The 16,185-nt window shown below is 38.1% G+C and overlaps 1 protein-coding gene across 1 annotated transcript in view; it reads right to left on the bottom strand.

The window, feature by feature from the left end:
* Positions 1-16,185, bottom strand: part of LOC123364039 (LIM zinc-binding domain-containing Nebulette) — a 400,792-nt gene that overhangs the window by 38,953 nt on the left and 345,654 nt on the right. Inside the window, exon 5 of the mRNA XM_045005756.1 lies at positions 402-573. Coding sequence (XP_044861691.1) covers positions 402-573 — 172 coding nt within the window. The remainder of the gene's footprint in view (positions 1-401; positions 574-16,185) is intronic.

Consider the following 16,185-nt stretch of genomic DNA (forward strand, 5'->3'; position numbering starts at 1 on the left):
AGAATACCTTTTATATTACTCTGCAATTTTCCTCTTCTTATGGTTTTGTAAAGCTAGTATCTAGAACAAGTCTTTCATTTTAACATTTGATTACTTAATGTCCTCATTAGTTTGAAGCTGATAAGGTTGATTACAATTACCCATTCTGCCTGGCAATTATTCTCTGAAACCCCAATTCTGACCCTTAATTTTAATTTAAAAGAAAAAAACCTCACAAAATAATGAATTGAGGAAGAATGCATAGTGACTAATAAAGTAAGCTAATGATATTTAACACCATCATCACAATCGGAGCCAAGTAAAATGAAAAAAGGGGATATTTTTCTTGGTTATAAGGAGGAGAAGCAGAGCCTTTTATCTTCACACAGATCTCTGGACAGCAACATTATTTAACAACTTACCAACAATTATTCCGGGTCTTCTATCCATTTCAACTATATGTGGATGTACTCCTTTATATGCAGCATCACTCACAACCTGGGTGTTTTTTCTCACCCGTTCTGTCACAGGATCATCCACCACTGGTGTAAAACCTCTGCCCTTTGTCTTCTCAAAATCTTCATGATATTTCACCTGGAAAAGAATAGGAATGTTTTTCCCCCAGCAGTGACTGATATTAACCCATTTGAATTATGCTAAAACTAGCAAGAACTATTTCATAATGAGTAATTTTATTCCTTGATTTTTGCACCATAATAGTATCATAGAAACAGAGATGGAAAAGATCTGACAGGTGGTCCAGTCCATCTCCTTGATATGATTTCATTACATACTTGCTACCATTTAAAAAAAACACAAAAAACACTTTTTTTTGCTTGCCATTCCATCATGCATTAACTCAAGCACCTGAGCATCTTCACGCAATGATGCTGACCTGTACATCTAACGATGTAAACAACCCTGTGATATTAGGACAGGGTTCTGAAAGATCTCTTAAAAAGTAATTTAATTCATTAGGAATTTTGCTGACATGCACAGTTTTATATAAAAAATATACTCCTTCCTCTGACTTTTCTTGTTAAGCAGCAGTTGGTTGTATAAAGACAGAAATTACGGGCAATTAAGCTGTTCCTGTGCAGCCTGCTTTCCAAAAAGGGACAGAAGAGTATAAAAAATATTACACAGCAAGTCTTGGAAGAAAACTGATATGAGTGTTATAAAGGCAGTATCCCCGATTATGCATTATTTGATTTTTTAAACAGATTCTTAATCAGTGATGTTTTCAATGTGTATATATACACACATACATACACACACACACACAACACAATTAATTTCAAGACTCAAGTCACACACAATCCAGGAACATGCACAGGCACAAAGTGGTGTGTGTCACCTAATCCAGTCAAACTGTGGGATGCTCAAACAGTGAGGAACAGCCTGAAGTTTCTTTTTTTTAAAAACCAGACAATCAACTGTTAGAAAGCCATTTATTAGTATTTTGACAATATACATTACATTCATATGCAGTTAGCAACCCCTCTCTCCCTTGAATGGCATAAGAGAAAAAACAGTTTCCATACTTTAGTACAGTGTTTAATTAGTTACCTAGATTATTGAAGGGTAAACACCAGTGTAAAGTCAAGTGTCATTCCTTAGTATATTCTAGTTATTTGAAGAATGTACCCTACCATTGAGATGTTGTTTTGTGTTTCTCTGACATGCCTTAGTTCAGGTGTGTCAAGAATCACACTAGGTCTACCTTTCATCTGCTTCTGATCACTGCTGTACTTGACCTACAAAACAGCAACAACAGTAAACATGAAGCATTCATTTACATTGAAAGACACTGCAAATATGAAGCCTCACAATAATGTCATTTCCAAATCATTTTATACACACTTGTTCTGTTTCCTCCTCTTTCACAACTGTTGTTTTTTGTTTGTTTTTTAAATCTAGGATGCAGGTGGCAGAGGGGACTGGAAATGGCCAATGGACACATTCATTCCATTAGCCACTCATTCAAAAAGTCAGTAGTGGCTGAAAGTCAACCGTCTTGACTGTTCAGTGGTATATGTGAAATAGGTCTTGAACAAGTTCTTACTAGTCAAAGTGAACATTACAAAAAATACCATCATAATTGGCACTGTGAAAGGTGTTAGCACGTGTGCTCAGAACTGAATATGGAGACTGAACTACCAGATCTTCCCTAGATAGTCCCCATCTCTCTCCTCCAACAGGGATAGAGCATGCTGTAAGAACTTCTATGTCACCAGAGGATTGATCCCCTTGATATTCGGGAGATCCTCCCAGGGCTGCATATGCCAGTTCTATGCCCAGACTTTGCCAGAAGTACAGGTGCAAAATGGTTGCACCACATCTGACGGTCATCTTGGTACATTTAGAAAATGAGCATTTATGCCCTATGTGTTGCATGTGCAGCAGTCGTCATTACTATCTACGATACCTCGTGCCTAATTAATATTGTTGTGGTATTCTATATACTTAGCATACTGAATGCCAGGGATACCACAGTAACATTCATTACTTGCAAATAGTAATTGTCAAGTTTTTAATACAGCAAATGTAACTGTTTCTAGTTGGAAAGAGGGAGTCAATTAGCATAGACTTCTGTGTCATTCCAGTAGACTGGAGTACTTTCACTAATGGACACTCTCATCTTAGTCTTCGTTTCTGAACCATAACATGCAGATTGCATGCAAATATATATCATTTTAGATATATCCATGCATTTAAATTCAAAGGTATCTCCTCTCAAAGTATGTGCACAAATCTATTATAATATGCTTTTATACTAAGATGATAATAGAATATAATCCCAACTATTCAGCAGATAAATGAATTTAGTATTTTATGTTTGTTTAATAATCCTTGAGCAATCCACAGTATAAACTACAGCATAGTCTCTAAAGATTTATTAGGCAGTGTTTTTTTTAAATAAATGTGCTTTAACAGTGTACAATGAAAATTTAAAATGTAACTGTCTTTCTTGATACCAACATTCTTATCCTACATCATATAATTCCTGCCAATGCATTTCATTACATCTCTGAGCCACTGCTCATTAGTATGGCAGAGCATTTATCAAGGCAATTTTGGGGAAAGTCTTTGTAAAAATATCTTAGTTTGCAGGAATAATGATAAAAATAATTAAAACTCATGAGTACATTTTTGTGATAAAGAAATTAAATATCTCAGAACCAGGTATCTAAATTACATTTGTTCTTACATTTTAAGGGCATCTCATGGTCACTTGGATCAACAGTTATTGTTCCTTTGCCTCTTATGTAGTCTCTCTGACAAACCCAGCTTCCTTTACTCTTTCTCTATAAACACTGTCTAAGTTTTAGGGTGTTCTCTTTCAACACCTCTTGTCCAACACCCACTCTAGATGAAATCCTGACCTCACTGAATTTAATTAGAGTTTTGCCACTTATGTCTTTGGGACCAGGATTTCACCCCTTGTGTTCTAGTGCTTGGGGCACTCCCTGCAAGTTGCTTGACTGGTTGTTTCTGTCCCTATGCCACTTTGGCTAATTCCCTGCACTCTAATAGCCTCCTCTAAAGTTTATTCAAATGTTCCCTCATCCATCTATCCTTTCAAACACTTAGAAAATGTCATAATGATAAAAAGTTAATGGCCAGTTAAAAACAGAAACAAAAACCTTGAACATAATGAATCATGAAATCCAAGACATTGATATTAATATCAAATTGTCGCTATTAAGGCAATAGGATCCTTTTTGGACTAGTCATCTCTGATATGGATAAAGCACAACATAATGCAACAAGGAACAGAAACTCATGTTCAAGTTTCCATGCTTTGAATCAAAAAACAGCTGAGCTTGCACTGAGTTTAAAATTCTCGTTCTTTTTGTCCTTTACCCTAGAGTTTACTTCTGAAGCTTGGTAACAAGAAACTTAAGATTTCTCAAACAGAATCCAGATTGACATAGGACGACTTTCTCCTTATAGAGCACTGCCCCAGATATCCATTTGCATTTTGTGTAATAGTAATTATGGGAAGCATGGGTACTTTCGTTGCCCATGGTGGTACGTGCAGTATATATTTTCAAAGATTAAGAATTCACCTTCAAACGGATGATGCAATGAGATGCATTTATCACATCAAATCTAAATTGAAAAGCATACTCTGTTATGAAAATAAACAGAGCAAAAAGATTTAAACAACTTGCCGAGCTGATATTGTCTTGATTCTTCTTGACTCTCTCCATCTCAGGAGTGACACTCACAGAAGTAGCTTTGGCAGGCTGCCCTTTATAGTGAACCTATTATTTCACAGAATAAAAATGGTATATACTATTTCAACAAAACCATGTTACATTACATTAAACCATATGATTTAAAAGGTCATCCAGGAAACAAATCAAAGGATAAACTGCATTTGAAATTTATTAAAGCTTATAAAACTTGATTCTTGAAAAATAACCTTGAATTCTTCCTATGGATTTTTATTATTTACGTACTTGTGTGTACATACACACAGAAACACTGTAAAAAGAATAGGAGTACTTGTGGCACCTTAGAGACTAACAAATTTATTTGAGCATAAGATTTCGTGGGCTATAGCCCACTTCATTGGATTCATAGAATGGAACATATAGTAAGAAATATATATACATACAGAAAACATGAAAAGGTGGAAGTAGCCATACCAACTGTAAGAAGCTAATTAATTAAGATGAGGTATTATCAGCAGGAGAAGTGATAATCAAGATGGCCCATTTTAGACAGTTGAAAAGATGTGAGGATATAAAAAAAAATTTCTCCTGCTGATAATACCTCATCTTAATTAATTAGCCTCTTACAGTTGGTATGGCTACTTCTACCTTTTCATGTTGTCTGTATGTATATATATTTCTTAAGGTGCCACAAGTACTCCTGTTCTTTTTGCGGATACAGACTAACACAGCTGCTACTCTGAAACAGAAACACTATACACCAATTAATAACTTGGCATTCATGGTACTAAAGTTTATCATTTTTGTGATACTCCCTCCACTTAGAATGGGGCATACCACAAATACTGCAGTAAATTCAATGAGAACAAAGGGTAAGTGTCAAGATTTTAATGGCACCCACTGTATAAAAAAACCCAAACCAATAAACCCAGAGATCACATAAAGGATACATCCATGTTCCAAATTGCATGCACTATTTCCATTGCTGATTATCCAGGGGTGACGGAATACACAGGGGAGTATGGCAGAGAGCACAAGGGAACAGAGAGAATTAAAATCAATTGTCAAAATCACACATTTATTTAAATGCACTTTGCTTTTTTTTTTTAATTAAAGGAAGTACACATCTAAAGGTAATGCATTAAACTCATGCATGTTCAGTGCTGTACCAATATGCAAAAGGGGCAAACAGGGTGACCTGGAAAACTATAGGCCAGTTAGCCTGATATCAACCCTGGGCAAAATCATGGTGAAGATGATGTGGAACACAATCGGTAAAGAATTAAAAGTTGGTAGAATAATTAATGCCAATCAACATGGATTTATGGAAAACAGGTCTTGCCAAACAAACTTCTTATTTTTGATAAGATCACAAATTTGGTTGATAAAGGTAACTGTGTTGATATAATATACTTAGACTTCTGTAAGGTATGTGACTTAGTCCTGGATAATTCTGATAAAAAATATTAGCACTATACAAAATCAATGTAGTCTATACTAAATTAATTAAAAACTGATTAATGGAGAAATCACAAAAAATAATTGTAAATGGGGATTCAGCATCCAATGGGGGTGTTTCTATTACGGTCCTGAGTGGACCTATTCTTGGCCCAAAGCTGAACAATACTTTTACCACCAATGATCTGGAAGAAAATATAAAATCATTACTGGTAAAATTTGCAGGTTACACAAAAAATGGTGGAATGGTGAACAATGATGTGGACAGGCCAGTTTTACAGACTGACCTGGATCATTTGGTAAGATCTCATTTGAACAAAGTTCATTTTAACACAAACAAATACACAGTTATTCATCTAGGAACAAAGTGTGTTCAAGATGGGGAAGCTGTAAATTGGAAAGCAGGTACACCTCTACCCTGATATAACGCTGTCCTCGGGAACCAAAAAATCTTACCACGTTATAGGTGAAACTGCGTTATATCGAACTTGCTTTGATCCACCAGAGTGCGCAGCCCCGCCCCCCTGGAGCACTGCTTTACCGCGTTATATCCGAATTTGTGTTATATCGGGTCGCGTTATATTGGGGTAGAGGTGTATTCTAAAACTGACATGGGGGTCATGGTAGATAGCCAGCTGAACATGAGCTCCTAGTGCAATGCCATTATGAAGTGGCATTGATCCTTAGATACATAAGTAGGGGGAATTCAAGTTGGATTAGGGAGGCGGTTTACTTCTGTATACAGCATTAGTAAAACTATTACTGGGATACTATGTCTGGTGATCACACTTCAAAAAGGATGTTGAAAACCTGAAAAGGGTTCAGAAAAGTGCTACAAGAATGATTAGAGGTCTGGAAATCATATATAATAGCGAGAGACTAAAGAAGATAAATCTATTTAATTTATCCAAGAAAAGGTTAGAAGCGACTTGATCATAGGCTACAAGTACCTACACACAGGGAAGATATTTCTGACACTAGACAGCTCTTTAATCTAGTAGAAAAAAGTATAAGAAGATCTAATGGTTGGAAGATGAAGCTAAATACATTCAGACTAGAAATAAGGCACAGATTTTTAACAGTGAGAGCTACTAACCATTACAACAACTTTTATATGGATGTGGTGGATTTTCCGTCACTTGAAATCTTTACCTGAAGACTGGTTGCCTGACTAAAAGATATGCCCTGGATCAAAGAGAAGTTATGGGTTTGATGCAGATAATGCTGTGTGAGGTTCTGTGGCTTGTGTTATGCAGGACATCAGACCAGAGGATCATAATAGTTCCTTCTGATCTTAAAATCTATGAATCTATGAAATCAGCTAACTTCTAGATGGTGAGGATGGATACTTTGGCTGGTGGTATAAATAGAGGAAAACTGGAGCCAAACACACTCACATTTCCTCATTGCCTTTGCTGCAGTCACCTTTGATTTAATTGGCTCCAACCCTCAAAATCTCTGGGTGGGAAGATCCCACTACACGAGCAGCCCTGTTACCTCACACACCCTTTGGGAGTCCAGCTGAGCAGGGTAGCCAGTGTGTCTTTGAAGATAGATCAGAAAGGATGAAGATAGTGCTTCAGGAATACAAGGATGGTGAAGTATGATAACTAAATGCCCTGCCTTCTTACACATCTTTCTGCCCAGCAGTAGGATTTTGAGGTGGGATTTTTTGTCATTGGACACCAGTTTGGGGCAGTTTTTTGGGGGGAAGAAGGGGGACAAAGGAGGGATTAATTAAAGTCCACACTTAATTGTAGTCATTTATGGCCAGAGAAATATGTGGAGGACTGCATTAGTCAGATTTATGACCCGAAAGAGGGGGAGTAGTTTTGCTTCTAATAATATTTTATTTAATAAAATTGTGGGCATTGGTTTAACCCAGAAGCCTGTATCAAGTTTCATTTCCTGAATCATGCAATGGCCTTGTTAATGGAGCCTTTGGCAACTGTTATTCTGGAGGTTTCCATTACTATATATATTTCTTTTTGAATATATGCTCAACTAAGGAAAACAAACATCTTTGTGGAGACTTGTTTTGTAAGAAATCTATAGATCAGATGATTATTTAAGGACAAAGATAAAATTAAATTAAAAGTTAAAGCAACTTCCCAAGCTGACAATTTCTTGATTCTTCTTGACTCTTTCCATCTCAGGGGTGACAGTCACAGGCGTAGCTTTGCAAGGCTGCTCTTTGTACTGAACCTGGTAAACAGGGTATTAGAAATTATACAGAGAGACCCAAGTAACAAAAGTATTGTGCTCTGTTAATAGAGATTAAAGAATAATGTAAAGCAATTTACTAGAAAATATCATTCATTAATGAACACACACTTCTATCCACATGGTACTTAATGCTGATCCTTTTGCAAATTCTCAAATTCACACATCAAGTGTATAATGTTATTTTGATACCAGTAGGTAATTCCCATTAATGTTAATCAAAGCTCAACACCGAGGGAAGATTATATAGTTAAATCGTTAAATAGTCTTTTTGACAAAGTAGAATTAATGCAAACATCATGGATTTATTCATTTAGAACCAAGACATTCAATGAAACAGAGAAAATACAGTATAATGAAAGTAATGAATAAGGGTCGCACATTGCTAATATTCTTCTGGTTTTCCTTAACTCTCCTTATTTCTGGGGGATCCGAAATTGCTGTGGCATGCTTCATTTCTTCTTTGTATTTTATCTGAACAATAGATATTTTAAAAAAAGTTATTAACTTAAAGGAGACCTAGAAAAGCACAACAAACATTTTGTAATCCTTCTCCTATGTCTAATGCACAGTTAGGCCTTACATAGCAATATTACAGATTGGAATTCCAAATTTTTTAAGAATAATCATGTTTATTATTTTTCTAAACAGTAATCATTCTGATTCCTGGACCACATGAGGTGGATCAGGTTTTACTGAACCCAGCACAGGGCTCATGTGGCAGCCCTGGGCTGTTTGGCCTAGCGCAGTGTGGAAGAGGAATCCCATGGCATTGGCTAATTTAAAGGCTGCTTTCCGTGGGGTGCTTCATCTTGAGGGTGGTGGAAGTGGTAAAATCCCCTACAGATAACCAGCACATAACTTCAATAAGATCTCTACCTGAGAGCACTGGGAGACGACTCCCCTAGTCTGCCTTAGCTGGTTAGGATATGGCCTGCATCAGAATCTTAACTACATGAATCAAAGTGAAATGAGAAGTGATGAAGAAGAAAAAAAGTCAAAGGAAAATACACATTTTCCAAAAATAAATGAAAATTGCCTACCTGTGCTCACATTTCTATGTAATGTAGTATTTGGGGTTGCATACTGTATCAGTATAACAGGGTGATGGGCTGGATGCTTGGGGACAGCCAACCCTGATTACTGAAGGAATTACTCCAGCCCACCTTTGCAGCATTAATGGCTGGATGGGACCTGATGGAAGACAGCAGATTCCCCCTAAAAAGGGCAGCAGGAAGCTGCAGTGAAGGGGAGAAGCTCAGGAAACTGCAGGGAGTGAGAAAGGCTCTTGCAGAGATGACCATGACAGCAGGGAAGTTGAGAAGTCAGAGCCAGAATGCTGAACTCCAGCCAGGAAAAGCCTGTGAGTGACTGTCGAATTTGGAACAAGCTTCAGGAATAAGAGAGAGAAAAACTGAAGTGGGGCTTTGAAGGCCAGCATGTACCCTAAGGGTTGAATAAATTGGACCCCCAGAAGAGAAGTGTTTTAAATAATTTTGGGTTGTATTTTTGAGTTACTGAGGAACTGTGACTCAGGAACCCCTTTTTGCCAACTAGCAGAGGGCACAGCAGGACATAGAGTTTTACAAGGATGCTCTGGGTCAAGTGAATGCACAATAATTGAACGTCTGGTGTCAGGTAAGGTCTTTCCCGACAGCCTAAAGCCCAATGGTTATTGTAATCCTTGTAAAATGTAGGTACAGATAACATTTAAGAACTTGTGTATCTATACTGAAAATTATGTTCTTAAAGCCTTGAAGTTAAAGGGAAGTCACCAGGAGGTGACATGCCTCAGACAGGTTCTGTTTAGGCAGGGTGTATTAGATGCTTATCTCTCTGACTGGTCACTGTGTATTGTGCGTCTCATGATGTAAGTCTATTTGCATACTGAGCCACCAGCTAATCAAGACTGCAAAATCAACAAGAGATTGCGAAATCTATAGGAAGTAACACACAGCAGGAGAATGTCTCAGTTTATTAATAAAGATGAAAGGACTGTTTTGACATACCAGGGGTTACAAAGAGATATACAGTGCACTTTACCTAGGGGACACACTGGCAGCATGTTTTGTCTCAGGAAAAAAAGGATCATGGCCAGGCCTGGCTGAAAAACTTCGGAAGGACTTTGGGGTGAACTTTGTTCAATACCACATGAAAGTACCTAGTTATAGACGTCTCGGTTCTAGAACACGTTAAGATTTGATTTTATATGTAACCATTTGTTTCCAACATTTCTACTTGCTATCGTTTGAATCTCTTCTCTTTGTTAAATAAACTTTTGCTTGTTTTCACTATATGCAGATCTAAGTGCTATGTGTTAAGCAGAGCAGTGATCTGAGGTGAAGCTAGCAAGCTCGCATTTACTGCTTCTTTGAGGGCTGCAGATCTGTGAATATCATGAATGTCCAGTGGATATGGGGCTGGACACTTCAGGCAGATGCTGGAGTGTGCCTACCACTATCTGCAGAGAGACAGCTGGGCCTGCCAGGCCTAAAGGGGACTGCTTGTATTGCCTGTGGCTGGAGGAATTGGAGAGCTGACCCCCAGCAGCCACAGACAAGGCTTCCTCATGCTAGGGGCAGGTGACATCAAGGGTACCCCTGGGAGGTGTCATAGATACCAAGAGGGGAAACAGAAGCGGAGTGCTGCAGAGTGACCTCTGGCCACAGCGGGGAGGGGACACAGTAAACAGCTGACCCTGTAATCAGGAAAGACTGAAATTCTAGTACAATAGATGTTAAAAAAATACCCTATTTCCTATGAGAAGCAGATAAAAAATACCACACTCCTGCTATGACTCTATTACTTGCAACAGTTTGCTTTTTATTAAAAAAAAAAAGTGTTCAGTTGCGAGAGATGTCATGTAATTGACCACATTTTTAAGAGTGATCCCAGCAGTCAGTGTGCACCTCAAATCTTTCTCCAAATTACCACATTTTTTAACTTTTAACTGAAGAGTATATCCTGCTTCTAAGAAGCTGCCATTTTGATAGTTGACTTTCAAATGGTGGTTGGCATGCCTAAGATTCTCAAGCAGCCATAGCTAAACAATCTCATTTAAAGGACCAATCTCATCAGCTCCACCTGTATAACTTGTCTTCAATAATAACCACAAATCCTCGGTTTTCTCCCAAAGCCTCTTCTGGCACAGTATACCAAACAATCAGCTAAAGCGTATGAGCTTTGCAGCAACTTTTAAGGGGAAAACGTTTCTTAATAAGATATTTTTCTAAGTTGCGGGTTGTAGCTGGAATTTATTCTAAATCAGCAATAGCGAAAATGGTTAAGGTGTTTGCTTGTTTTTTGAAAGATGAAATCCTGTCATCGTATATTTAATTTTAAAAAGATCTATTTCCCATTAATGATGACAATCCAAATTAAACATTACTTTTGGAGTCGTGTAGCCCCAATACCATGTTAATGTAGCGCATTAACCCTTGGAAATCTGATGGAGTAGCATAAGGTGAAGGATAGGAAAAGGTAATATTTATAATAAACAAAATGAAAAAAAATTGACCACACTTTGCTCTGGGGAAGGATAATTAATGTTGCTAACACTTACTGAACTAATATTCTGCTGATTTTTCTTTACTCGTTCAATCTCAGGAGTCTCTTTGACTGGTGTGCCAGAGCCTACTTCCTTCTTATAAAACACCTTCATATACAAAAAGAAAAAAATAATTATGAGCCACTTAGGAATGCAAGCACCAGTTCTCATAAAAAAGACCTAGGCAATTTTCTAAGTTCTAACCTTATCTGACTATAACTCAAGAAAAGCAATTATAATTTTTCAAAAATCAGCTCAATTATCACTAACATTAATAAAAGGTCAGCTATCTTTCTGTACCTTTTAATAGTCACAGGTAAACCAGGTAATCTATCTATCATCATCCTTTTGATCTCAATTTCTTACAGATTTTGAATTAATGATTTTAACTTTAAATAATAATAGATTTTAGACCAGAACCTGCACATAGGCTTAAACTCTAAAGCATGAGGCTTTTATCTCCTTTCAAAACCTTTTTTTTTAGTATTAATTATAACAACTCTGGATATTCTTGTCATCCATATTGCTAAATTCTGGGTCTCAAAGACATTCTGTGGCAATGAGTTCCACAGTGTAATTACACATTTTGTGAAAAGCATTCCTTTATTTATGGTAGAATTTTGAATTTAGTACCTTTCAATATCATTAGCTGTCACCTTGTTCTTGTCTTATGAGACGAGGAGATCAAAAGCTTCCAGTCTACCTCCTGTTTACTTTTATAGTGTCCCCTCTTACTCACCTCCTCTCTATGGTAAACAATCCTCAATCTTTTCAATCTATCTTCATAGGAGAGTTTGTCCATGAACTAAATCATTCTTGCTTCACTCCTCTGAACTCTTAATTTGGCACTGGCCTTTTGGGGTGGGGTGAACAGTATTACCCAGTATTTCAGATGAGGGTGAAACATGTACATATTTGATGTTTAATGTAATAAAATCTTCAGCTATGTAGAATTTTACCATGTGAAAAGAGAGACAGCTCATGAGTAAGTACTTTAAAATTGTTAAAAAAACATAAACTTGTTAAAATGAGGTAAAGAGATTTACATACAGTACTCATTAAACTAAAATATGTTGTTTCTTCCTCCATCAAGAGTTATAAAACATATTGGAACATGAATTTTACTATAAAAGAGATGACTGTGCAGTTAAGATCCTACTGTAAATGATCTGACATATCACTTGGAGCAAGTTGCGCTAAGGAAGCACTTCCAGCTGGCAAACAAAAAGAAGCACTGATTCTATCTGCAAAGCTAGCTGTTTGTTTTGTCATCTTTAGCCAGAGAAGAAACTCCGTCTCTTTAACCCTGACAAAGTCCAGGTGTGAGACACTGCCAAACTAATGAGAAACATAAATAAAAGGAGGATCAAAGAATGTCCCAATTTTTCTTTAGTGTGGTTGCCTCTAGTATCACCCCTAGTTATTTAGCACTAGATTCCTTAATAACTTACCTTTATTAACCTAAGCTGCACAGGAAACTAAAAGGTCAGAAGGTAAGGAGAACGAGCCAATAGTATATTAACATATTGTTCCCAGTTATGGGCAGGTTGCACAGAGAGAGGGTGCAGTTAAGAGACAGAGTTCAGAACTTTTATCTCAGAAATAAAGGCATATGCTTTTGTTAAATAATTAGCTAAATATAGGGAGGCATTTTTTTTAAAAGCCACAGTGTTGACGGCTCATGCTGGCCCTACAGAGTTACTGGAATTTCCTAGGAGGCTCCAGGACTTTGAGGCTTGGGGCCTCCAAAGCAGGGGCAGATTGATTGTATGGCTCTGAGTCCAGCTGCTGCCCTCTCCCCGCCGACAACTGCTGGGGAAGAGTGGGGCCAGGAGATGAACTTCAGGGAGGGCCTAGCTCAGGTTGCCCTTTGTTACCTTTTGTGTTTGAATTTAGCACATTACTGTGCTATTGTAACATGAGCCATAGCGTGAAATATGCCTCCATAATACATTGCACAGCAGTGTTCAAACATGAGGCAACAAACAGCAGGAAGGAGCAAATATGGCAAGCCAAGAACTGAGGCAGCTGACCCCATCAGCAACTAGTATTAGAAAGCAGTAGGTACAGTGCTTCAAAATCCCTTCTCTGAAAGGAGAAGAGACTATTCCCAACCGCAGTTGCTTGGAGTGGTGGTGATGGCAGGAAGATGCTACACGAGCCTCCACTGCCCAAACCTATCTCAGAGGCCTCTCTTCTCTCCTTTCCCTGAAGGCCCCTGCTTCCACTTCTGATGCTGCAATGTTGAGGGTGATATAGCTAAACTGAACAAAGATTTAGCAGCAAGCCTGTTTTTGAAGTGAAATGTAGTTGAGCCGCTAAAATGATGCGCAATACTCAGGAATTTCACCTCTCTGGTCAGATAGTGGTAAAAATTTCAAGCAACATTGTTTACATGTTGAAATTTTGTTAGAATACAACATAGGTTACTTTACAATACCAGCTTAAATAGAATTCCTTTACGTCTGGACAACTGGCTCTTTCTGAGCTAATGATTGGGAAATTAGTACATTAGCCAGCAGACATCCTCCTGACCTTTACAAAGAGTCAGCCAGAATCATAAATAACTGGACAGTCTTTGGTTACATAAACTAAATTCCCTATATTCATTTTCTCTTTTGGGAAACCACTATTAGATTAGAAGTACAGTGAGCATTACATACAGCAGAACTAATGAACATACAAAAGTGAAGAGGACTGAATACATAGGCAACAAAGTGAGAAATTTTAGGAATCTGAGCCATTATGATTTTTATTTAGCGGAAAATTAAAACTTGGATCTAGCATAAAGTAAAAAACCCATCTCTTGTCCAATGTAACATAAAACCATTGAACTAATATTTTTAAGTCAGGGTTTCTTCTAGTTTTAGACCATAACCATATGACAAAACTTATACTTACAATGGTGCCACTCCAAGTTTCTGCTCCTTTTTATACAGAGTTTGTAATAAAGCTATATTCAGGGGTTGATAAAAAAATTCTTCGGTAAAAAATAATTGAGTCTTGGTGAGGGTAGCATCAGTGATTTAGTCATTCAAAATATTAGTGTCAAGTCTAGCAAAGACAGGTGTTCTTTCTAAAAGAAATAGGGATATGGTCTTTGCCATTGCAAAACTATGCATATGGTTGAAGAACAATTACTTGAATATTCCCATTTTATGCCAGGACACAAGAGAGCTCATTTCACACTGAACATATGTGAAAAATCACTTCTAAAAGCAGAACTGCGGCTACTCACTGAACTGATGTTTTTCTGAGTATTCTTAATCCTCTCAATTTCTGGAGTATCTGGTATGGTACAGTAGTTACAGAGCATCTTCCCTGCTTCATCTTTGTACATTTTCTGAAAAACACCATTTTACCATGTGCATGTCATCTCTGCTTATGGCTAGAACATCCAAAATGTGTATTCACTCTGATAATGTAAAAGCGTGGTAAAATGGTTGTAAACAATTTAGTCCCAATTAACAGCCCCTTTACATTGCCAGAGTGGTGTAAAGGGACCTTAGGCATAGGCCACTCTAGGAAATTAGGTTGGTATAAACTATGTCGCTTAAGGGGTGTGAAAAATCCACATCTCTAATCAACGCAGTTCAACCAACTTAACCTCCAGTGTAGACAGCTCTAGGTGGATGGGAGAGTACTGACGCTGATGGGAGAACCCCTCCCATCAGCATAGCTAATGTCTTCACTGAAACACTACAGCAGTGCAGCTGCAGTGTTTTAAGTGTAGACAAGCTCTTAGTGTAAATGAAAATCAGGCCCAAATACTTTAGTTCCACATGTGGCTTCCACATGTAAATATATTTAATATTAGCATGGACTCTTCTAATTAGTAAGAGGTAATGCAGCATGCACTGCACAATGTGTGCCTAGGGCACACTCTTATGAGACATGAAAACACTTAATTAACCTTCATTCTGTACTCACCTGGCTTGCAATTTCAGAAGCTCTTTTGGCTCTTTGTATCTCAGGAGTATCTGTGCCCACTTGCATCCCCTTCCCTTTAATTTCAGTCTCCAGATCTTTCTTGTATTCTTTCTGCAAAAGCCATAATTTCATAATCCTAAAATCTACAAAACTCCTAACCTTTAGTGTATGTTCTGTAGTACCTGTAATTTGTGTGCTATCTTCAGAGCTATTCTTGTAACACTCACTGGATTCCAAACAATGGGCTGTAGCTGTACAATCTAGTTTTTTTTGCAAGCTATGCTTAGTTCAGTCAACTTTCAACATGACTTTATATATATATGTGTGTGTAATCCCATTGGGGTTTAGAGAGCATGGCCCCTTTAAACTTTTTTCCTGAGAGGGGAAGTGCTGATTGTTCCAGAAGGAGGAAGTGCTGTTTGAAGATGGGGAGCAGCAGAGAGAGGGGAGAATGACGTGTGTGTTTGGAGCTCCAGACAGAAGGGCTGCAGCAAGCTGGCCCTCATGGAGAGAAGGAGCCAAGAACCTGCCTGAAGCCTGGGAGGGACAGAGCGGCCAATTGGGGACACCCCAGGATAGGAGCCAGGAGGAGCACTGTGACAGGGAGGAATCACCTGAGAAGGACAAACCAGAGCTGCATGGGGCTGTGAGTACTGGGGCTTGTGACTTTGCATTGGAAATAATGAGGAAGGCTGTTAGCTAGTTAAGCGGGAAGAGGGCACCAGAGGGTTTGTTGGGGGAAGTTCACTGGCACTGACAACGACCAGGAGCACCCAAGACTCACTGCTGGACTGGAACTTTGCCCAGGGCTCCTGAACTGTGTGTGCAGACACATTGCTTGGTGTCTGCCCCTTTCAGACTGTG

This window comes from Mauremys mutica, chromosome 2, assembly GCF_020497125.1.
Source record: "Mauremys mutica isolate MM-2020 ecotype Southern chromosome 2, ASM2049712v1, whole genome shotgun sequence".
Taxonomy (NCBI): domain Eukaryota; kingdom Metazoa; phylum Chordata; order Testudines; family Geoemydidae; genus Mauremys; species Mauremys mutica.